The sequence below is a fragment of the Corythoichthys intestinalis genome, chromosome 12 (assembly GCF_030265065.1).
Source record: "Corythoichthys intestinalis isolate RoL2023-P3 chromosome 12, ASM3026506v1, whole genome shotgun sequence".
Lineage (NCBI taxonomy): Eukaryota > Metazoa > Chordata > Actinopteri > Syngnathiformes > Syngnathidae > Corythoichthys > Corythoichthys intestinalis.
In genome coordinates, this window is record NC_080406.1 from 11,348,915 (window position 1) to 11,374,210 (window position 25,296).

Here is a 25,296-nt window from a genome sequence, read left to right on the forward strand (position 1 = left end):
CTTAACACCCTATGTTATTTCCCAACGCAGAGAAGATATATCAATTGGTGCCGCTATGCACAGTCATGGTTGCACTTCCCATCATGCATTTGGGCAGAACAGTTAAATGGCTACAGTATCATTTAGTGAAAGTTCAACAAATACACTAGATGGCAATATTTAGTCACAATATACAAAGTCACATTTATCCTTTAAGAATTACAAGTCTTTCTATCCGTGGATCCCTCTCACAGAAAGATTGTTAATAATGTAAATGCCATCTTGAGGATTTATTGTCATAATAAACAAATACAGTACTTATATACTGCATGTTGAATGTATATCTTCGAGTTTTATTCATTTTTTTCTTAATGCATTGCCAAAATGTATATGACCGGGAAAAATTATCGGGAATGATTGGAATTGAATCGGGAGCAAAAAAAAAGCAATCGGATCGGGAAATATCGGGATCGGCAGATACTCAAACTAAAACGATCGGGATTGGATCGGGAGCAAAAAAAAAAACATGATCGGAACAACCCTAATTTTATTGCAATGTTTTTCCTTATTCAGATTTGTTTCAAGACTACAGTTACAGTTAGACTTCACTTTGATGGTTAATGCAGTTATTGCAATTTTATTGTTTTATCACAATAGATTGGTTTATTTACATTTCAAAAACCAGAAGCCATTCATTTACGAATGTAAATGTGATTGCACTTTAGTTTACAAATTTAAATGTTCAGATATCAAGATTTGAATGAGGCAAAATAACATGCTTTTTCTCTCAAATATATTGTTATAATCATTTGTTTCAGATATACTGTAATTATTTTCTGTATAAATTAGTGCTGTCAAAATTATCGCATTAACGGGCGGTAATTAATTTTTTTAATTAATCACGTTAAAATATTTGACGCAATTAACGCACATGCCCCGCTCAAACAGATTAAAATGACAGTAGAGTGTAATGTCCGCTTGTTACTTGTTTTTTGGTGTTTGGCGCCCTCTGCTGGTGCTTGGATCCAAGTGATTTTATGGCTTTCAGGATCATGAGTGAGCATGGTGTAATTATTGACATCAACAATGGCGAGCTATTAGTTTATTTTTTTGATTGAAAATTTTACAAATTTTATTAAAACGAAAACATTAAGAGGTGTTTTAATATAAAATTTCTATAACTTGTACTAACATTTATCTTTTAAGAACTACAAGTCTTTCTATCCATGGATCGCTTTAAGAGAATGTTAATAATGTTAATGCCATCTTGTTGATTTATTGTTATAATAAACTAATACAGTACTTATGTACCGTATGTTGAATGTATATATCCGTCTTGTGTCTTATCTTTCCATTCCAACAATAATTTACAGAAAAATATGGCATATTTTAGATATGGTTTGAATTGCGATTAATTATGAGTAATTAATTTTTAAGCTGTAATTAACTCAGTTAAAAAATTTTATTGTTTGACAGCCCTAGTATAAATATTAATTAGGTGTTCAAAAGTCTTTTTTCAAACTTGAGTCTTGAAAAAAGAGGGTCTTATAATCAGGGCCGTCTTATATTCGGGCCAATACGGTATTTATTCTGTACCAAATTATTGGGAGAGGGGACAGCTTAGCTGAAGAGGGGAACGAATCCCATCAGTCCCCTTGGGATATCCGCCCTTAAATGTAATCATTTTCTTCTTTAAGTGATCCTTCACACTCATGTGCTAAGTGCTCCCACCCACATTTCGGCTTACCGATGGCGGTCTCCGGCATGGCGAACATGGTTTTCTCTGTGGCCACTCGAAAACGTCCGTGAACTGAGAGACCGACTCCCTGCAGGTGGAAAATAGTATGGGAAAAATTTTGTTCCAAATCACATTACTTCAGTGATGAAGTCCTGTCGAGTGGTATAATAATCCGTAGCTTATTCAACGTGTATAACTGTCAATGGCAATGAATGAATCTAAAAACACTAAAAGTGTTGCTAAATGAAAGTATTCAGTCACTTTTGTAAGAAACTTGTATCAAACGTGGTTAAACCAGGGGAGTAATATGAATACCCTCCCCTGGGGATGCATTTTTTTTAGCAATCCAAATTAACATGATCTGTTTTAAGCCTTTGCGGAGGATTTAAATCATGCAAAAATAAACGCTTAGCCAGAGAACATCATGCAGAAAACTTACATAAATGTCAGTAATAGGTTAGTTTGGGAAAAAAAGCTGCTGTGGTTTCTAGTTTGTGCTCAACTGAAGCATTTTTTTTGTATAAAAATTGTTTATGGTCTCTTTGTGCTTAGGTGGCTTGCCTTCAGTTACTCCTGCTTCCCCTCATAAAAATAAAGATATATGTGGAGTAAAATGTATTGTTTGCCTTATAACATGAATTGTAAAAAGATATTTTTTAGTGACTAAAAATGCTAATATATTGTAGTATTAGTGCTGCAACTAACGATTATTTTCATAATCGATTAATCGGACATAGTGCTGCAACGTTTTCGATTAGAAAAAAGACATCAAATTTTGCTGCTTCGAGTATTCGTTTAATTAAAGTGGCGCTGTAATGGTTTGTTTTGAAAGTGTTTGCATTTAGTTTTATTAATTTGGGTTGATACGCTGCCCACTAGTGGCAACAGTGAAAATGAAATACAAAGTGTTAGGAAAAAAATATCTGAACCTTTTGGAATTCTTCACAATTCTGGATAAAATCACCATTAAATATGATCTGATCTTTGTCAAAATCACACCGATGAAAAAAACTTTTAACAAAAACCTCCCCAAAATTTTATAGGTTTTCTTATTTTAATGAGGATAGTATGCAAACAATGACAGAAGGGGGGAAAATAAGTAAGTGAACCGTCACATTTAATATTTTGTGCCCCCCCCCCCTTTCGGCAGCAATAACTTCAACCAGACGCTTGCTGTAGCTGCAGATCAGTCTGGCACATTGATCAAGACTAATCTTGGCCCATTCTTCTCTACAAAACTGCTGTAGTTCAGTCAGATTCCTGGGATGTCGGGCATAAATCGCTGTCTTTCGGTCATGTCACAGCATCTCAATGGGGTTCAAGTCTGAACTTTGACTTGACCACTCCAGAACGTGCATTTTGTTCTTCTGAAACCATTCTGAAGTTGATTTACTTCTGTGTTTTGGATCACTGTCTTGTTGCAGCATCCATCCTCTTTTTAGCTTCAAATGTCTGACAGACGGCCTCAGCTTTTCCTGCAAAAGATCCTGATAAACTTTTGAATTCATTCTTACGTTAAAGGTTGTAAATTGTCCAGGCCCTGAGGCAGCAAAACAGCCCCAAATCATGATGCTCCGTCCACCATGCTTCACGGTGGGGATGAGGTGTTGATGTTGGTGAGCTGTTCCATTTTTCTTCCACACTTGACGTCATGTTACTCCCAAACAATTCAAATTTGGTTCCATTAGTCCACAAAATATTTAGCCAAATCTTCTGTGGAGTGTCCAAGTGGCTTTTTGCGAATATTAAACGAGCAACAATGTATTTTTTTTTTTTAAGACAACAATGGCTTCCTCTGTGGAGTCCTCCCATGAACACCATTCTTGGCCATTGTTTTACATATAGTTGATCTGTGCACAGAGATATTGGACTATGCCATTGATTTCTGTAAGTCCTTAGCAGACGCTCTTGAGTATTCTGCGCTGAACTCTTGGTGTCATCTTTGGTGGACGGCCACTCCTTGGGAGAGAACAACAGTGCCAAACTCTCTCCATTTGTAGACAACTTCTCTGACTGCTGATTGATGAATATTCCGACTTTTAGAGACTGTTTGGTACCCTTTCTCAGCTTTATACAAATCAACAATCCTTTATCGCAGGTGTTCAGACAGCTCTTTTGACCGAGCCATGATGCACATCAGACAATGCTTCTCATCAAGACAATTCTTACCTGGTGTGTTTTGTAGTGGGCAGGGCAGCTTTAAACCACTCATCAGTGATTGGGCACACACCTGACTTAAAATGTTTGGTAAAAATTGGTTTCAATTGCTCTTTAAGTCTCTTTAGGCAGAGGGGTCACTTACTTATTTATCCTTTCTTTTGTCAGTTGCCACGTTTACATGGAGCCAAATATTCCAATTACAATCGGTTTAGATGTTCAAATCGAATAAATGTGTTCCATATAAACACCTCATTCGGAATGAACAGGCCCAAACCGAATGGAATTTCATTCCGATTCACAGGGGTGGAATATTCCTTTTCCCAAACCGATTAGAAGTAAAATTATATCATGTAAACAGGGAAGCGGAATGGTGTCTGGTTGCGTTCTTTCTGCACATGCTCCGTACTGATGTGGTGACGTCACTTGGTGACCTAAGTAACATCCAGGCATGAAAATGGGTCAGGGGTTAAAAAGGTGAGAAGGGTGTGGAGGAAATATATTCCAGTACACTGTATTGTACACCCCAACAAAATATTGAGCTCTGTCGACCCACACTGTGTTTCAGCAAGGCCATGCAGAGACCGGTGGAGGGGTGGGTGCTCGTAGATCAAAAGGGGCACATGAACAAGTATTTAATACACCTTAAAACAACATAACTTCAATTTTAACCAGCTTTAGATAATAATTGGCTGCGACTGTGACATACTTTAATTGGGAGGGGGCAACAGTGAATAGAAATCAAAACTGTCATCAACACTTTCTGGCTGTGACTCAGTCAGTCTGCCTCTTTTCTTCCTTCAACCTCTGCATCAAAACTTCCTTCCTCAACTTGTTCATCTGAGAACAAACCACATCAGATGGTCACTGAGCCACCAACAGCACAGTTTTCTTAAAACTATTATTTCATTATTATCCATACTTAACAACTCTAGCACCTAATGATTAATAAAGCAATGACATAAAAATCTTATAGAAAAATAACATTGTAATTGTGTTTATGATTGGATTTAATACCCGACTATCCTTGCAAACTTGTTCTTACCAGGTCTGCTATTCACCCAGCTGATGAGGTATCCACTGCCTTTAGCAGCCTCATCTAACTCCTTTTTTTTTATCCCTCAATCTCCCTTCCCTACGACGCATGTCTATGTAATGAAATATAAATATTTTAAAAAAACAAACAGACTCCCCGGTGGCTTTTAGTTTTAAAGCTTTCTTAATTTCTTTCTCACTCAATAACGATGGAGTTAGATTTGTGTTTTTATTATTCAATCAAAAAACAAAGTTACTTCTATCAAAAACAAAGTTGCTTCAATCAAAATACAGTATATACTTTTAATCCCAAAAAGTAGCTTCAATAAAAAAAAATGTTTTTGATTGCAATAATAAATTTGAGACAAAAAAAGCATTTGAAAACCATTTTTCTTGATTGAAACAAATTTTTCCATTTAAGTAATGTTTTGCGTTTGGGCCACATTTTGGCTAGGAGATATGTGTCTTTATTATTCAATCAAATAAGTTGCTTCAAACAAAAAAATATATATATAAAAAGAAAAACTTTGCACATGTGCCAATCACCGTTTACCAAAGCCTGAGAGGGTTTGAGTAGACTCACTATGAAGCTTTTAATAAAGCCAAGCATTTTCTAACTACTTTATTCTTGTTTAAAAATAATTCGGTGGGGCAGGAACATGTTTAAAACTTATCATAATTCTTACATTTTGAAGTGCTTGAAAACCATTTATAAATGATACTTTGGTGAAAAAACATGTCTTATATATATGTATCTTTTTTTCCAATGTAAAATCTGAATAAATGCATTGAACACGCACAAAAAAATTGGGGGGGGCGCTACTTCGCGGTTTTCACTTATTGCGGCAGGTTCTGGTCCCCATTAACCGCGAAAAACGAGGGATCCCTGTATTTCTGAAAAGCTTTAAGAAGCAGGACTCATTCCCACCACTCGTCGGGCTGCTGTTGTGCCGACACCGGCCGTCAGCTCAAATCCAAGCCGAAAATAACGCGTCTCCGGCGGACGACGGGAGCGATGTGAGGCGCCCCCTCCATCCGAGAGAATGCCGCTTAATTTGACTCAACAGTGTGTTTCTTTGTTTATATTACCGTTAAATACACAAGCTTGACGCCAATTTAACGGGAGCTATTTTTTTTCATGGGAGATTTGGCTAGCTCTAGCAGTGTTCAATGCAAGCTGCAACGAATGGCAGTAACTTTTTTATATCGCAAAACGTGAAAACGATTGAAACCATTACTCACCAAATTCAATCTGCTGGCAAATACAGGCAAGTGTGTATGCTGCGCTCTGGTCTGCCCCGATGTGGATAAGGCCTGCTTTTTGATTTCGCAGCTTTGCAATGCAACCGAAGGCTCTCCGAGCACTCCATGTACACGCGTAAGGAGTGCGCGCGTTTGGAATAATGGAACGCAGCTTGGGCCGATGATTGGTTCTCGTCAGCGAAGCATCTAGAAGGATTTGCTGACTGTGTTCTTAAGTGCTCAGTTTACGTACTAAGTTAATCACATGATGATAATAATAATAATTAAATAAACCCCCCCCCCCACCTCCTCCCAAAAAGAATTTCTCCTCGGATCTACGCAATTCACGTAGGTCGCCCTTTTTGACTTCAAAACGGCGAATTTCGCCGAAAGGTGAGAGATTTTCATGCCTGAACATCACTTGGAACATGGCTTCCAAGCACAGCGCACCTAATTGGAGTCCAGCGGAAAGATTGCATTTAATTCAAACTTTAAAAGAATTTAATATAATTGCTCGCTTAGACGGGCGTAAAAGGAGGAACAGTGAACGATTTTAAAAAGTTCACGAGAGGTTACACGAAGCCAGAATAGACCGGAGCGTTGACCAGATTAGAAACCGGTGGAAAACGCTGACAACCGGCTACTACAAGGCAAAAGAGCAAACAGCAGAAGCGGATACGACCCCACAAACACAACAAGTGGGTTGAAGTTAAAACAGCAGCACTCTGACAATCGATCTCCATGTTTTGCAACGTGACGCTTTGTTTTGATTAATCTGCGCATGTCAGACGGCAGTTGTCAAACGTCCTTTCGGAATAAAGGCAGACACATGTAAACGCTGGATCGGAATAGACGAAGTGACATGTAAACAGCTGATCTGAAATTTCCATTCGGAATGATTTGAATCAGTATGAATAAAAGTCAGCATGTAAACGTGGCTATTGTTTGCATGCTATCCTCATTAAAATATGAAAACCTGTAAATGTTTGGGTGGTTTTCGTTAAAGCAGGCAGAATTTTCATCTGTGTGATTTTGACAAAGACCAGATCACATTTGATGGTGATTTTATGCAGAAACTTGAGAAATTCCAAAAGGTTCAGATACTTTTTTCAATACCGCTGTAGCTCACTGTCTCCCTAGGACTTAGGTCCAACGTCTTGGCGAAGACACTACAATGATACAGTTTTTTTTTTTGTTTTTTTTTTAAAGAGGGTGTTTTGAGGTATTTAAAGGGGTAATTCCGACTTACTCAGAAATTCGGGTTACATCGCCAGCACAGGAACAGAACTCGTTCGTAAACCAGGGACTACATGTCGTTAAACCTCAAGTAGCCTGCTTGATTTGGCACAATAAATACATGTCTTATTCTTCAATAGATTATTAAAACAAATTCTTTAGAGGCAAATTAACAATCACAATAATATGAATATCATGTCATTCAATACCTATTTTGCATCTTTTTCTAATATTGTGCAGCGCTCATATACAAGTACATACAGTATAATGCAACATGACAAAAAGGCTACAAGGCGAGCTAAAAGTGGCAAGTGCATTTATATTTGCATATCTAACCATGTAGCAGGTCAAATTAACTCATGAATATTTCGGTCCATCCACAGAACAAAAACCAATTCCCACGCAGATAAACAGGTTAAAGCCCAGCAGCAAGCCACTCTAATGATTCATGTTAGTTATTTTGGGTGGAGGGTGGCGAATAAGGTCATAATTCAAATTCAAGCTATATCTGACTCCTGCAGGGTGGCAACAATGCTGAGTCATCCAATCAGACAGCACAGAGCACTCTGAGCAGGTAACTCGCAGTCCACTGCTGACACCAGCAGACGGAATTCCATATTGCACCTTGAGGAAGGACATGAACTTTATATCTCAAAATTGGCATTACTTCTGTCTGGTAATGTATACCCTGACCTCAACCCTATTGAGAACCAATAAAATTATATTAAAGATCTGAAATGGCCGTTAAACTCCAAACAAAATGAGATAAATTCTAAATAAATAATTTAGACTTACCCCTCCCATTGTTATTCCATCAATAAAGGCAATAAATGGCTTTTTGCATGTCCCTGAAATGATAATGAATGTGAATCACATTGTAAGAGACTGCAGGGGGTTTAAAAAAATTTTTTTTTTAAAAACACAGGGACAATTCAAATACAAAAAGCTTGCTCACAACTCTTACCTATAGCATTGTTCAGGATGTATTCTTCACGAAAAAACACTTTCGCAAGGGGATCGCCAACTTTCCCCGCTTCAGTAATAGCTGAAAGCAAAATATGAGGCATTAAATATGACATCAATCGATACCTTTCAATGGGAAATGAAATTTGCTTGTGATTTAAGATTGTTTGGAACAGATTTAACACATAAATCAATTAAAAATGAGAGTATTTGGCTGCGTTCAAACTGCATACATATCTGATTCCAATCGGATTTCTCCTCAAATCTGATTTTTAGGACTGACTGTTCAGACTTTTTAGGAAGTGTCCAACTCAGATTTGGAACCGTTTAGAATGTGCCACATTATTAACACACCTGACAGGTTGCTGTGGCAACGAAGGTGCCATTGAGCATAGAGTACTGTCACAGACTTTTTTTACAACATCGGCCGATTAATGAACAAAAATATAGGCCGATAAAGAAAAAAACGGATTTTGATCAGGCGTATGTGTGGGCTACTGTGGCCGCCGCTGATTGTCAGATTTTTTTTTTTTTTTCTAATTTTGCATGAGAGAATATGCAGTGTTGCTTTAGCCTTTTAGCAAGGCCGGCCCAGCCTATACACAGACTATGCAGCTGCTTAGGGCCCCTGACCACTAGGGGGCCCCCCAATCTGGCAACCTCATTTTATACGTTGTTACTAGAGCATCGTCAATAATGTGGCACGCATTGCCGTTTATCTATGCAAACATCCGTTTACTACAGTTTGCTTTATTTGACTTTTGTGAGTTTTGATATTTGATTACAAGCTTAGGAAATAAAAGTTCTTCATTAACTTCTTTCTTTTCCTCTTTTTGAAAAAGGTTTGGCGCCATCTACTGTAAGTACTGACAATCATTTGGGGTGAGAAGCTTAAGGTATGCAGTGCAACAAAATCTGATTAATATACAAAATATGGACGTATGGCTTGGATTGCATGTATGGGTTTCACAGTACACTGTGACGAAATGGTGGGCCAAAAATATGGGCCGCTTGGCATTATTTTGCTTAGGGCCCCCAAATGGCCTGGGCCGGCCCTGCCTTTTAAGGTGTTCTCTGAATGATTATTTCACTCCAAATGTAACTTGTAGCATTAGCATTAGCTTTAGCATGGCCTGCCTAGTTTGTAAATATTGTAAGATTTTTTTTTTATTATGCATGAGAGAATATGCAATGTTGCTTTAGCCTTTTAAGGTGTTAACTGAGTGATCCTTTCACTCTAAATGTAACTTCTAGCGTTAGCATTAACTTTAGCATGGCAAGCATTCTCTTAAACTCTCACTTGTTTACATTTCGACGTGATGTCCTAGTGGGTTTAGTTATTTGAAAATAATGTACTGTTTTGCTGAGTGTGTATAATCATAAAAAGAAGTGCTGCGTTTGTTGGTTTGGAAGAACTAGACCTAAGGATAAGTTTTTTTTTTTATTTTATTTTATTTGCAATCATCTGTTTTTTTATAGAACTAATCTAGCAGTGTCGCACTAGTACTTTTATTTACTAACCTCTGATGTCCCCACCGGCGCAAAAGGCTTTCCCGCCTGCCCCTTTGATGATCACAAGGTCTGTGTCGTCACCACTCTCCCATTGCTTCACAACATATTTTAGAACAATACAGTGTAGAGAAACTTCACAATGTATGAACAGCGATTTAACTCATACCTTGAGCTGAGGGTAGATGGCTCGTATCATCGTCAAATTGAGGGCATTCAGCACTTTTGGTCTGTTCAAGGTGATCACACCAGTCCGGCCCACTTTCTCCAGGAGGACCTCAGGCTCCACGCTACTGGACATCTAGAGCCAAGAAGAACAGACTCCACCATCAATTGAAAAGACAGGTCCCACAGACATTCCGCCATGCCTTCACATAGGGGGCCTACCCAGACAGAGCATTTGACTTTCACTGTGAAAAACTCAAACACATGCTGCGTTCAAACGCCGGATTTAGGGGAAAGCAGGACGAAGGTTTTACTGCATACATGCAGGAGTGTCTCAAGAGTGATTTGGTCGAGGATTCAAGGTAACATGATATTAAATAGCATCATGCATGCACTTTGAAACGTGAAAAAAAAATTGTGCAACTTTGGCTTGAAATAAAATGAACAATAACTGCCCGTTTTTTGCTTTTAACCAATAATCTAGACCAGGGGTGTCCAAACTTTTAGCTACAGTGCCTTGCAAAAGTATTCGGCCCCCTTGAATCTTGCAACCTTTTGCCACATTTTAGGCTTCAAACATAAAGATATGAAATTTAATTTTTTTGTCAAGAATCAACAACAAGTGGGACACAATCGTGAAGTGGAACAACATTTATTGGATAATTTAAACTTTTTTAACAAATAAAAAACTGAAAAGTGGGGCTTGCAATATTATTCGGCCCCTTTACTTTCAGTGCAGCAAACTCACTCCAGAAGTTCAGTGAGGATCTCTGAATGATCCAATGTTGTCCTAAATGACCGATGATGATAAATAGAATCCACCTGTGTGTAATCAAGTCTCCGTATAAATGCACCTGCTCTGTGATAGTCTCAGGGTTCTGTTTAAAGTGCAGAGAGCATTATGAAAACCAAGGAACACACCAGTTCTGTTGTGGAGAAGTTTAAAGCCGGATTTGGATACAAAAAGATTTCCCAAGCTTTAAACATCTCAAGGAGCACTGTGCAAGCCATCATATTGAAATGGAAGGAGCATCAGACCACTGCAAATCTACCAAGACCCGGCCGTCCTTCCAAACTTTCTTCTCAAACAAGGAGAAAAATGATCAGAGATGCAGCCAAGAGGCCCATGATCACTCTATATGAACTGCAGAGATCTACAGCTGAGGTGGGAGAGTCTGTCCATAGGACAACAATCAGTCGTACACTGCACAAATCTGGCCTTTATGGAAGAGTGGCAAGAAGAAAGCCATTTCTCAAAGATATCCATAAAAAGTCTCGTTTAAAGTTTGCCAAAAGCCACCTGGGAGACACACCAAACATGTGGAAGAAGGTGCTCTGGTCAGATGAAACCAAAATTGAACTTTTTGGCTACAATGCAAAACGATATGTTTGGCGTAAAAGCAACACAGCTCATCACCCTGAACACACCATCCCCACTGTCAAACATGGTGGTGGCAGCATCATGGTTTGGGCCTGCTTTTCTTCAGCAGGGACAGGGAAGATGGTTAAAATTGGCGGGAAGATGGATGCAGTCAAATACAGGAATATTCTGGAAGAAAACCTGTTGGTATCTGCACAAGACCTGAGACTGGGACGGAGATTTATCTTCCAACAGGACAATGATCCAAGACATAAAGCCAAATCTACAATGGAATGGTTCAAAAATAAACGTATCCAGGTGTTAGAATGGCCAAGTCAAAGTCCAGACCTGAATCCAATCGAGAATCTGTGGAAAGAGCTGAAGACTGCTGTTCACAAACACTCTCCATCCAACCTCACTGAGCTCGAGCTGTTTTGCAAAGAAGAATGGGCAAGAATGTCAGTCTCTCGATGTGCAAAACTGATAGAAACATACCCCAAGCGACTTGCAGCTGTAATTGGAGCAAAAGGTGACGCTACAAAGTATTAATGCAAGGGGACCGAATAATATTGCACGCGCCACATTTCAGTTTTTTATTTGTTAAAAAAGTTTAAATTATCCAATAAATGTTGTTCCACTTCACGATTGTGTCCCACTTGTTGATTCTTGACAAAAAAATTCAAATTTTATATCTTTGTGTTTGAAGCCTGAAATGTGGCGAAAGGTTGCAAGGTTCAAGGGGGCCGAATACTTTTGCAAGGCACTGTAAGAGGGCCAGATTTGGTGTGGTAAAAATGTGGGGGGCCGACTTTGGCTGACGTCCTTTAAGTAGAACAATATATTTAAGCAAATTTTAGCAAGCCATTCTGTGTGCATCACATTTACTTACTTACTTACTATAATTTTTTTAAATTAATAATTTCAACAATCTCGCAACTAGCCTTTGTGGCGTTCTCTTTCGACTCTCGGGCTCTTGCAAAATACTGCTGCTGTGAAATTAAACTAGCTTCAAGTTGCTTTAATTTCTCGCTGCGTATCTTCCCTGTAATCTTGTCGTACATGTCAGCGTGTCTTGTTTGGTAATATCGCCTCACATTGAACTCTCTAAAAAGAGCGACTGTCTCTTTGCAAATGAGGCAGACACAAATGTTGCGTATTTTAGTGAAAAAAATAGTCCAATTTCCACCTATCCTTAAAGCGTTCGCCGTCGCAGTCAACTTTCTTTTTGTTGTTGTTGATTGTCGCCATTTTAGATAATTGGAAGTCAACGGTCACACGGGGTAATGTTGCTTAGAGTAGTGCTGCCTTTTAGTGGGTAAATGAGGAGCAGCATTTAGTGTGTAAGCTACTTTATTTTTTGGTGGCAGTACTGCTGACCAATTTATTGAGTCCGTGTGCGGGCCAGACGTTATTGATCTTAGGACAGAGGCTGGGGGCCGGATGAAATTTGACCACGGGCCACATTTGGCCCCCGGGCCGCACTTTGGACATGTCTGATCTAGACTGTTTTACGTTCATATCTATAAAAATTCATCGATTTAAGCATTATTTACAAGAATTTTCAACTTAAAAAGCTCTTTGTTTTGTGACGGATGCCACGTTGGAGTTTGTATCTCTACACAATAACGGAATTCAAACCAAATAAGTTGTGATTGTATATAGAAAATGCACATTTTGCTTTTGCTGAGTAAAATTAAGATGATTCTGCATGCTTTCCTCAAGTATTAAGTTTCAGATGTGAAAATTGAGTGATTTATTAAATTTAAAAAATGAAAGTTGCTATTTTGGGCACAAACTTATATGTTAAATATTGCTATTGATCCTGAAAAAAAAGGTGATTATCTCTGCATTTGGTGATTTTTCTGCACCTAGCGTAAAATTTGAGAATTTTATAGCCATTTTTTAGTTTTGTTATACTTGTTAAACTTTTTTTTTTTTCTGGAATTTTATTAGGGAACGCCTTTCAATTTTTTGATGTCGCTGCTCATGGAGACTCATAGGTGCCTGTTTTGGTTTAAAGTCGCTAGCGGCTTTGGTTTTGAAAGTATTTGAATTTTAAGTTTTTGAAAATAGGCCCCCTACGGATCGGCCCCGAGTCCCGTCAACTGATTGTGAAGTCTATAAAGAAGAGATAAAAATAATTTTATATCGGGAATTAAGTTAACTCTGAATTGAGTATAGAGCCTAAGCAGGCATTTAGGGCTGATGTGCCATTAACATGTCTTACTGTGTCCTATGACATAATATTTCGACCACTGTTGTAGGTCTTGGCATGTCATTTAAAACCAGAATGCGTCGTATCTTGGGTCGTAAACCGAGGACCCCAATGAATGTTTGAAACATGCCCTCCTGAAAACCACGAAGCAGTCGTTCGACTCACCATGTGTCCTTGTATTCTATGCAGTCTGCAGATGGCTCTGACTCTGAAAGAAGCATCGACATGAAGGTTATACTCGGTTATATTCGAGTACTTAAACATATTGGCGTTATATTCCAAAATTTTGCATTTTGAGCTAGGCGGTGTTTTACTTTTTTTTGCACCCAAAGATCTTAGAAACAATTAACCTTATACACGCACCTGTATTATGGCAGAAAAACACCTTGTACAACAACAAAAGACAAATACCTGTGTTTGGACGTCACTGTTGTTAATGACATGACTTTTCTATGGTAGCCTATTAGCTTTTAGCGGTTGTTTTCTTCGGACGCGGCGCCTCCTCTGAGTTCACTTCCGGGTGGAGTAACCGCAGCTACTTCTGATTGGTTAATATTTGGGACGTCACATTACGTCACCGAAAAGTGAACGAACAGAGATTATTTTTGAAAAATAAATTGTAAAGATTTTTGTTTTGTGTTGTGAAACTATTAAATTTGATGTCATAAACACTGTTATGAATGTATTTAATATCGGAAACGTGATTTTTTCCCCCCATTTACAAAGCAGATTGAATAGTTTTTTTTTTTTTCTCAAAATCAATTTCTTTAAACTTTTTTTTGTTCTTGACTATGAATGTTATGATATGAGTGAACTCGTATGATTGACTGTTGTTTTGATCTTTTCAAAATTTCAAGAAAATTCTCAAACAACGAAAAAACATGAAAGGAAATTTCTTCAGGCCTCCTCGGCTTTCATTCGTGTATTGACCCACACTGACATCAACTGGAGAGACGGTGGTATGGCAACCAGAAAATAATCCAACAGTGGGTGTAATTTATTCTATTTATTTATTTTTGCTTGCGTCAAATAAACTATTTCGGCATTGACACTGAAAAATGAATGATTAAGACTTATTTATTTATTCATTCACCTTCCATAATGCTTATGACCACAAAGATCGTAGCTCTGCTTATCTTATTTATTATCTATTTCTATGAATAATGTATTATTTATCTTATTTATTATCCACCCTTGTATTAATCTTCAAACTCTTCAGCCTGTTGCCCTCTAGCAGGCGCTACAGAGCCATACCAGTCAAAACAAACGGTTTCTTTCCAGGAGCTGTCACCATACGCAACTCAACTTTGCACTGAAATGTCACTTTCATTGCACTGCTAATGCCACAACATTGTCATATGCCCCTCACTAAGTACCATAATTTTCAGACTACTTTTTCCCCCTCATTTGGAATCCTGCAGTTTATACTCCAGTGCGGCTTACTTGTTTATTCATTTACGTTAATAGGTAACACTTTTTTTGCCGGCGGCGTCATAAAACAGCCAAAAGACCGTCATAACTATGACATGACACTATGATGGGCATTAAAGAATGCTTATGACAGATTTCATTAAGTATCATCCGGCAAATGATGTCACTAACTCAATTTATGTCTCTCATAGATCTTTTACATCCATTCAAAAGTGAGTTAATTTGCCGGATGACACAAAATGGCATCTCTCATAAGCATTCATGAATGCTCATGGTAGTGTCATTTCATAATTATGATCGTCTTATGACAGTTTTATGGACCCGCTGTCAGATAAAGTGTTCCCAAATACCATAACTAGCAATTAATGAAACAACTGAAACAGTAACTGAAGAAATAATTAGCGCAGAACATGAATTATGATTGTTATTTACATCTGTAGTGCAGCAATGCATGCTAGGAGGCATGTTGGTTGACAGCAGGTGGCAGCAGAGGTTTATTGTCACCCCCAAGGAAGCAGCGATGGCCAAATGAAGGTTCTTGAAGCAATGAAGCTTTGCAGCCAATTGGTTCAAAACTTCATGGTGGTTAATTTGGTCTTAGACAGTCTTATGATGCCACTGTCAAATAAAGTTTCATTTTCTTTCAATTTCTTTTGTTGTAAATATCGCATAATACAGTGAGGACAGCTGCGGCTTATGGTCCAGTGCGGCTTATCTGAGAACAAGTGCCATTTTCGCGTCAAATTTGGTGGGTGGCGGCTTATAGTCAGGTGCGCCTTACAGCCCGAAAATTACGGTAATACAGTGCCCTCCATAATTATTGGCACCCCTGGTTAAGATGTATTTTATAGCTTCTAATAATTTAATAATAATAACACGGTCCCAGTTGAAGCCTGGGACCTTCTCGACCGTGTGCTTTGGTCAGATGAGACCAAGATTGAGCTTTTTGGAACCAAACACTCTAAGTGGGTCTGGCGTGCCACGAAAGATGCGCATGCTGAAAAGCACCTCATACCCACTGTGAAGTATGGGGGTGGATCAGTGATGCTGTGGGGCTGTTTCGCTTCCAAAGGCCCTGGGAACCATGTTAGGGTGCATGGCATCATGAATGCTTTGAAATACCAGGACATTTTAAATCAAAATCTGTTGCCCTTTGCCCGAAAGCTGAAGATGGGTTGTCACTGGGTCTTTCAGCAAGACAATGACCCTAAACATATGGCCAAATCTACACAGAAATGGTTCACCAGACACAAAATCAAGCTTGTGAAACATTATAGAAGAAGATTAGGTGCTGTTTTGTTGGCAAAACGGGGTTGTACAAAGTATTAACACCAGGGGTGCTAATAATCGTGACACACATTATTTAATGTCAAATAATTATTTCTTTATGTGGGATTTTTCCCCCACTGAATAAATGCACTTTTATTGAAGGTTGGATTTTTCTCTTTTTTTTCCATTAAGGTCCCATATTATTTGAATTTTAAAAAATTATTAGAAGCTAAAAAACCACATTTTAACCAGGGGTGCACTGTATGTTCTCAGACATGTGTCTCAATCTTGGTACTGCATAAATTGCATATGCAATATTTGCAGTTACATTATAGCATTTTTGCCCTGTTACATAAATATCAAACTGTCATCATTTCATATCAGACATCTGCTTCCTAATCTGAGTAATGTAAATTGTCATATTACCACTGCATTACCACTTGCTTTTAGTTACTTATTCACTTCAATCCCAATTTGTGTACACTGTAACTCTTTTTTTTAATTAGCCTTATTGTTATTTTGTTCTATTCTATTCTATTGTATTCTATTTTATCAGATCATTTGGAAAGTACAGCTTCAGGACACATTTACAAAATGGACGTAAACGTAAGCACAGAGTCTCAAGACAAACAAACCAAAGGATCTAAAGTCTTAAATTTTAATACATAGATTAGCTCCCTTGGCTGTGTGTCAAACCCTCCTTTTTCCATTCTACAACATAACTGATGAGTGTACATGCAATAGGCAGCTCCTCAAAGTGATGACAAGGTGGGGTTCGCGATAGCTATCTTGGATTTATTTATTCAGACTATCAAAACAGGATAAGATATGAAATTGCAGAATTCCAATACTGTTGGAATAAGGTGCGGCTTGCGCAAATAGACACAGGTCAGCCTCTCCCACAGCAAACGCATTAGGTCAGTTTGGCAGCAAGAACAAGCGCATGTCTTCACTCAAGAATGTTGCAAAGTCCATTCAAGTTGATTACAGAAGAAATTTGCCTCAAAAACAAGGAGTTCTTGTTCAAGCCGCACACGGGAATGCAGTAAAGCCTGTATAGTTTTCGTGTGAGTGCAGAAAATTTGGTAAACAAGACATCAGTCGCATTTGACCTGTGTTTATATCAATTGAAATGGGAAAAAATATACTGTACATACTTGTGTTATTTCTGTTTTAACTGTGACTTTTGGGGGATAATCTGGGTCAAATAGATAGATTTTTTTATTGTAGAATTGGTAATAATGATTTTATTTGGTGTGATAAATTCTTTGAGTCAAATAAACTCATGTATTTGTACATTTTTGTTTTATACTAACGATATACGGATATCAAAATGGCCGGAATTCTCACGCAGCGCAGGGAATCTTTCGAATGACCCCCCCAAAATTTTATGTTCGCCCATAAACGCGGGTTTAATTTTTTTTTTTTTCCCAAAAATGTATCCAATACCACAATTTTTCACAAAATTGCATAATTTACACATAAAAAAATCCACGAAAGTTGCATACAGAATTTGTCAAAAACTTAGTTCCCCCAAATTTGCCAAAAACTGTCCCAATCATTTCTAGTGGGACAGTTCTGTACGTCCAAATTTCCCATTCATTTTCAATGGCAGGAAAATATACGTCCCTGTGAATTTTGACCATTTACCATAAAAGCCCATTGACATTCAACTGGTGTCCAATTAAGTCGATGCCATCGACAGCCATGCAAGTCCTCACCATTGACAGCCATGTACGTCCAAATTTCCCATTCATTTTCAACCAGTACCATTACTCTGATATCAACAAGACGTGTCCCCGAAATGTCTTCAAATCACGAGGAAGTGACTTGATATCAACCATACGTGTGCCTGAAATGTCCCATTCATTTCTAATGGGATGCCATTGACAGCAATGTACGTCCAAATTTCCCATTCATTTTAAATGGCAGGAAAACATAGGTCCCTGTGATTTTTTTAGCATTCACCATGACAGCCCAGTGACATTCAACTGGGGCCCATTCAAGTCGATGTCATTGACAGCCATGTATGTCCACGCCATTGACGGTCATGTACGTCCAAATTTCCCATTCATTTTCAATGGCAGAAAAACCTGTGTGGTTGTTATTTTTGATCAAAAACCGACCAGGTCAACAAGACGTGCCCCCAAAACGTAGCCAAATCAACAGGAAGTGACCTGATATCATCCATACTTCTGCCTGAAATGTCCCATTAATTTCTAATGGGATGCCATTGACAGCCATGTACATCCAAATTTCCCATTCATTTTCAATGGCAAGAAAACAGGTCCCTGTGATTTTTTTACCATTTACCATGACAGCCCATTGACATTCAACTGGCGCCCAATTAAGTCGATGCCATTGACAGCCATGCACGTCCACACCATTGACGGCCATGTACGTCCACATTTCCCATTTATTTTCAATGGCAGAAAAACCTGTGTGGTTGTTATTTTTCAGAAAAAAAAGAAAAAAAAAATGAAAATGAAATCTCCCCAAATCAACTTGAGGTGACCTGATAGATCTATATCTACCACAGTAAAGCCCCATAGTAATTTCACCAGAAATTGCAGTTTCTAGTTTATTTTATAATATTTCACTTAATTGAATACTTTATTTACTGTATTACAGCATTCAGTATTAGAGTAATACTGTATATTCACAATGTAATTTAAATATATTTTGTAGAAAAAATGTTAAACCTGCAGTGTGTGATAGTATTTTTTTTCAAAGGGGAGGAAACGTACTTTTTCTTGGTTTATTTCCATTAATCAAATTAAAATATACTGTAAACCCATATTAATATGTATTTTGGTGTTTATTAAAGTATAAATTGACATGGTAAATTCAATACAGTACATCACATTCCAGTTGATTACATTTTTTGGGATGGTAAACTGTACAGCAGGTTCTATAACACGTGAACATTTTTGGGTGTACTGCACGAAAGGAACCAACATAACAGGAGGGTTACTTAAGCGCAGCCTCATTATCTTCAGAAATTTGGGTGGTAAATTATTCCTTCACAAATCTGCTGCCATCTTGGCTGCTTCGGTCTAGTCGGAGTCACTGCTACAAGAACTGCTGGATGACTGAAGTGAACAAGAAGAGTTTGAGAATACAAGAAGGAACATTGTGATTTTTTTTGGGTGAAATGTTGCTGGATCTCTTACCCCGTGACAGTCTTTTTCTTTCTTGTGGCACTTGCCATGCTTGTGCCCGTGCTTGTGTTTGTGCTTGTGCTTGTCCTTGTCCTTTCCATGGCAATGTCCATGTCCATGATCATGCCCGTGTCCATGCCCATGGCCATGTCCATGCCCATGTCCATGTCCATGTCCATGATCATGTCCATGGCCATGCCCATGTCCATGATCATGTCCGTGTCCATGCCCGTGCCCATGATCATGCCCATGACCGTGACCCTGTCCACTGCCAGGTGGGCAGCAGGGCTGAGGAGGGCAGCCGCCTGGCGGATATTGAGGGTAAGCCCCACCAGAAGGATATTGCGGGTATCCCCCAGGCTGATTGGGGTACCCCTGGGGGTACTGGTTCCCTTTACATACAGGGGAAAGAGATTGTTAGAATTAGGGTTGTTCCGATCATGTTTTTTTGCTCCCGATCCGATCCAGATCGTTTTAGTTTGAGTATCTGCCGATTCCGTTATTTTTCCCGATCCGATTGCTTTTTTTTGCTCCCGAGTCAATTCCAATCATTCCCGATAATTTTTCCCGATCATATACATTTTCGCAATGCATTAAGAAAAAAATGAATAAAACTCGGACGAATATATATATATTCAACATACAGTACATAAGTACTGTATTTGTTTACTATGACAATAAATCCCCAAGATGGCATTTACATTATTAACATTCTTTCTGTGAGAGGGATCCACAGATAGAAAGACTTGTGCCTTTGTATATTGTGACTAAATATTGCCATCTAGTGTATTCGTTGAGCTTTCAGTAAATGATACTGCAGCCATGCCCCAATGCATGACGGGAAGTGGAACCATGACTGTGCGTAGTGCTACCAATTCATATATCTTCTCTGCGTTGGGAAATAAAATAAGTTGTTACGAAAAAGATCAAATGCTACCTTGCTTCCCCACATTGCTTCCCATGATATTTCTAATTGTAGGGAGAGGGATTGTAAGGCTATAGCCAATTAAAATAAGCCTCCTAAGGCTGCCTAAATTCACTCTAATTGTTTTACACTGCCTTTTATCTCTCCATATAGGTAAAATAGCGCCATTACAGATTGAGCGTGACAATGCATGAGTGAGTCGTGCAACGCATGCATTAATTGCAACGAGATACATTTAAAAAAAACTTATTACCGCCGTTATTGGGATAAATTTGATAACACTACCTTAAGCCTAAACTGAAGACTCTGGATGAGTGTAACATATTATGTCTGTAACTTTAAATACAATTAGAAAACGATTTAATTTATATATATATATATATATATATATATATATATATATATATATATATATATATATATATATATATATATATTAGGGCTGTCAAACGATTAAAATTTTTAATCGAGTTAATTACAGCTTAAAAATTAATTAATCGTAATTAATCGCAATTAATCGCAATTCAAACCACCATAAAATATGCCATATTTTTCTGTAAATTATATATATTCTGTAAAATAAATTGTTGGAATGGAAAGATAAGACACAAGATGGATATATACAGTGGGGAGAACAAGTATTTGATACACTGCCAATGGGAAAATCCATTGGCAGTGTATCAAATACTTGTTCTCCCCACTGTACATTCAACATACGGTACATAAGGACTGTAGTGGGCATTTCACTCTACTGTCATTTAAGTCTGTCTATGCTGTCCTCACTCCGAAGCGTCTACTTTTTCCAAAGCGAGACAGCTAGTGAACGACGCCTTAATAATCAGACTTCTTCCTTTTTCATCAGATTTATTAATAAAATGGCCTCAAGCCACTGTCCTCTTTAGACCGTAGTGAAACTACAAAAAAAAATACACAAGTATTGCATTAGCAACAACGTTAGCTTAGCACGCTATACAGGTTCACTAAACATACACAAAAAGCGTCTCATACAAAAAATAGAACATTTCGCTTACTAACATTATATGTACATTCTTTACAACAGTACTTCTCAAATAGTGGGGCGCGCCCCCCTGGGGGGGCGCAGAGCGATGCCAGGGGGGGCGCATGTGTCCTCGGGGAACATGCTTTTTTTTTTTTTTTTTTTTTTTTTTTTTTTGCCGGACTGGAATAAAGTGTACTTGCACATCCACTCAGTGGGTGGCAGTGGCGCTCTCATTTTCAGAGCGCGTGCAGTATTTTTGAACTAAGGAAGAGCACTCAGCACACAGAAAACAGATATGAAGAGCAGTGCGCCGCTGCCGTTTTCGAAAGCCGTTTTCCGACCCGACTCACTCACGCAGCGACCCTCTGTCTTGTCCGGTTCTCACGTCGCCGCCCGAGAAGTGCCATTTTCGGCTTGGGATCGTCACGACGACCGCCCTCACCTACGGTTCTACCTCGGCCGCCGAGAATGCGCTTTTTTCGTGCCGTTTGCCTTTTAGCTTTGACTTTTAATACAGTGCGGTGATGAGGAAAGACTACTGTTTACTGTGTCTGAAAATAATTATAGCGGACTGCCAGAAGCCAAATCAATTAAGACGCCACTTAAAGACATTCGACTCCAATCTCGTTGATAAGCCGCTTGATTGTTTTTCAGCGAAAACGTGCCGAATATTGCCAACAATAGTCCTGCTTTGTCAGTGTTATATCAGTAAACCAGTGAGCATTGTTAGCATGCTCATTGCAAAATGACTCCACGCCATTGCAAAGGAGGTAATACTGAGTGCGAGCAGCAATAATAAAAACTGTCCTTCTGTCCAAGGACACTCTTTTTTTCCTTTATTCATTTTTGTTTTTTCGGTCAAATTTTTTGGCATATTGTCCTCATGAGTAAATGTTTCTAATCAATTTGAATTTGTTATTATTTACGGATTTTATTACATTTTATTTTTCTGTATCAAATGGTCAAAAATGTACCTTGAGTGTATTTTTACAGTTTGAATGTGACTTTTTTTTTTTTTTTAATTCAGGCAAATTGATGCACGTCAAGTCTTCTCTGTTACAAACAAAACAATGTTAATAAAGTTATACTTTATTATAAGTTGATCTGTTACTTTTTTTCTTTATTAGAAAAAAAGGACACAATGTTAGGCAGATAAGTATTTATAATAATAACTTTATAGACAAATAATACTATTTACAGTGGCGGCAGAGAGTTTGGGGGGGCGCGAAACATTTACGTCTTGCTTGGGGGGGCGTAACAGAAAATAATTGAGAAGCACTGTTCTAATAACATATCTTAGTAAAATAGAACAATTGTGGATTATTAGAGCCAATAAGTCTTTAAGTCGGATGTTACCTTTAATATGATATCGGATAATATCAACATTGCTTTTTCATTATCGGTTCTGGGCCAATATGCATTTTGCCCTCAAATTGAATTTAGAAGACCTCTGCCTTTGGACAAGTGCTGGTCACAGCTTAGCACAGCAGTTATATTTTTTGACCATTAGATGTCTCCAAACTAAGATGCTTGCTTCAGGAGATCAGGACAGATTGGTTTCAATTTACAATAGAATTATTGTACTTATTTTATTTGAAAAGTTACTATCAATTGGTTTTCATATGCCAACTTTTCACCTCATTCACTCTACTGAAGTTGTGTGCTTTTGTTGTTATTTTGAGGCAGACGCACTGTGTGAGCCGTATGTGATATAGCAGTGCCTTATTGACACTTTGCACTTACATTTGATCAAAAAAACTGATGTTTGCACTGTTTTGATTTCAACAATAAATATAGTATTTCAATACAGGCCGTTTTTCCATATCTTCAGTTGAAGTTGTTCTCTTATTTTTCACAGAATGCTTGTTTGGAAAACCTTGCAGTTGTTATATTTATCATTATTAAAGCATCCAGTGGGGGGATCACAATACGATTAGCCATAATATGTTAAGTCCACGATCACATGTATGGGTATTGGTTTAATATTGGTATTGGATTTTTGGAGTTGGACTATATCTTGATATCGGTTAAAAAGTCATTATAGGACAACTGTAGTTACAAGTAGGGCTGCCAAATTTATCGCGTTAACGGGCGGTAATTAATTTTTTTAATTAATCACGTTAAAATATTTTACGCAATTAACGCACATGCCCTGCTCAAACAGACTAAAATGACAGTACAGTGTAATTCCGCTTGTTACTTGTTTTTTGGTGTTTGGCTCCCTCGGCTGACGCTTGGGTCCAACTGATTTTATGGGTTAGTACCATGAGTGAGCACGGTGTAATTATTGACATCAACAGCTACTAGTTTATTTTTTGATTGAAAATTTTACAAATTTTAAATAAACGAAAACATTAAGAGGGGTTTTAATATAAAATTTCTATAACATGTACTAACATTTATCTTTTAAGAACTTCACGTCTTTCTATCCATGGATCGCTTTAAGAGAATGTTAATAATGTTAATGCCATCTTGTTGATTTATTGTTATAATACACAAATACAGTACTTACGTACCGTATGTTGAATGTATATATCCATGTTGTGTCTTATCTTTCCATTCCAACAATAATTTACAGAAAAAAATGGCATATTTTATAGATGATTTGAATTGCGATTAATTACGATTCATTAATTTTTAAGCTGTACTTAACTCGATTAAAATTTTTAATCGTTTGACAGCCCTAGTTACAAGTCAAATGAATTAATTTTATAGTAGTACAAATATTGTCCAACGGGTCTTTCTGTTATGTCGCAGATCAAATTGACCCATGGTTAAGTAAAAGAAAATACTGTACATTGAATCTTTACTCATTTTGTAGTAACAGAAGTACTGCAATGACTCCTGTTACAAATCCTGATGTTACATTTTACACAAATGCATTTACCCTTCAGTTATCGTGAGGGTCAGATTTACGGACTATTTTTCAACAATACATTTTTTAATGTACACGTAGGCTAATCAAAGCAACTCTAGTTCAATTTGACCCACAACAAAGTACATTTTAAAACAGTTAGACATCAATCTCAGCTTCAGAGTGGTCATGTGTTTTACCTTGGTTGTTTCCGTACATTTCTCAACAACAAGTCAAAGTCCTAGGAATTAAGAAAAAAACACACATACACACAGAAATCTGAATCAGCACAATTTGCCAGTTAATCCTAAATAAGCAACAACAACAAAAAGAGAACAACTTACTGCACGCTGGGAGCGTGGAGCCGCAAATGCAGCTGCCTGTATTTTTGTCCATCCTTTTATAAGCAGCCACTCCTCGGAAAGCCTCCCCCTAATTCACTTGCACTGTTTGTGTGCGTGCATGTGTGTGTGGTGGTGGTTGACATACAATCCAACAATTTTCTAAGAATGTTGCATTATTTACTGTAAACCTATTTAATACAATTGACTGCTCTTCAACTTATATTTGTATTGTTTTGCTTTGCTGTTACATTAGCGACACTTTCAGGAGTTTCATAATATAACTAAAGTCGATGAATGCAAAAAAACAAAAAAAACAAAAAAGCAAGGTGATGTAATACGTTCATTAAAATCACAAGGTGCAAAGGTCCTCCTTTAGTCCTCCCTTGTTACACAGGCGTAATAATATAAAACAAACTAGCAGATAACATACTACAGATAAAGTATTTTTAGTCATTGAGGTGAGAGTGAGATGATCACCAACCAATCGATCATCGATCTTTCATCAATATTTTTATTAGAGATGTCCCGATCCGATATTTGGATCGGATCGGACACCGATATGGGCAAAAAAATGCGCATCGGCATCGGATCGGCTGACACGGAAAAATTCCGATTCAGACTTCCGATCCAGTTTTTTTAAAAGTCCGGTCCAGGTTTTACAGCGCACCGACTTACATAATCCATTCCAGTTTTTGCTTCGGTTTCCCGAAAAT

At 37.9% G+C, this 25,296-nt stretch overlaps 2 protein-coding genes across 2 annotated transcripts in view; both read right to left on the reverse strand.

The window, feature by feature from the left end:
* hibch (3-hydroxyisobutyryl-CoA hydrolase) overlaps positions 1-14,123 on the reverse strand; it is a 50,159-nt gene extending 36,036 nt beyond the window's left edge. The window contains exons 1-7 of the mRNA XM_057851496.1: positions 14,011-14,123; positions 13,765-13,807; positions 10,029-10,160; positions 9,872-9,956; positions 8,352-8,432; positions 8,183-8,235; positions 1,727-1,805 (exon numbers count right to left, since the gene is read on the reverse strand). Of these exons, the coding sequence (XP_057707479.1) occupies positions 1,727-1,805; positions 8,183-8,235; positions 8,352-8,432; positions 9,872-9,956; positions 10,029-10,160; positions 13,765-13,807; positions 14,011-14,042 (505 nt within the window). The 5' untranslated portion in view covers positions 14,043-14,123. The remainder of the gene's footprint in view (positions 1-1,726; positions 1,806-8,182; positions 8,236-8,351; positions 8,433-9,871; positions 9,957-10,028; positions 10,161-13,764; positions 13,808-14,010) is intronic.
* A 4,975-nt stretch (positions 14,124-19,098) lies between these two features.
* Positions 19,099-24,630, reverse strand: LOC130926600 (kininogen-1-like). The gene is made up of 4 exons (XM_057851594.1): positions 24,584-24,630; positions 24,440-24,480; positions 19,473-19,852; positions 19,099-19,391 (listed from the first exon to the last, which is right to left on the reverse strand). The coding sequence occupies exons 2-4, from the start codon at positions 24,456-24,458 to the stop codon at positions 19,356-19,358; spliced, it is 435 nt and encodes a 144-aa protein (XP_057707577.1). The 5' UTR covers positions 24,459-24,480; positions 24,584-24,630; the 3' UTR covers positions 19,099-19,355.
* Between the last annotated feature and the right edge of the window lie 666 nt (positions 24,631-25,296).

What these genes read in the sequence shown, in the direction of transcription:
- LOC130926600 (XM_057851594.1), bottom strand. An exon ending in AAGAAAAAGACTGTCACGGG is followed by an intron (nt 19,392 to 19,472) that starts GTAAGAGATCCA and finishes TGTTCACTTCAG; the next exon opens with TCATCCAGCAGTTCTTGTAG.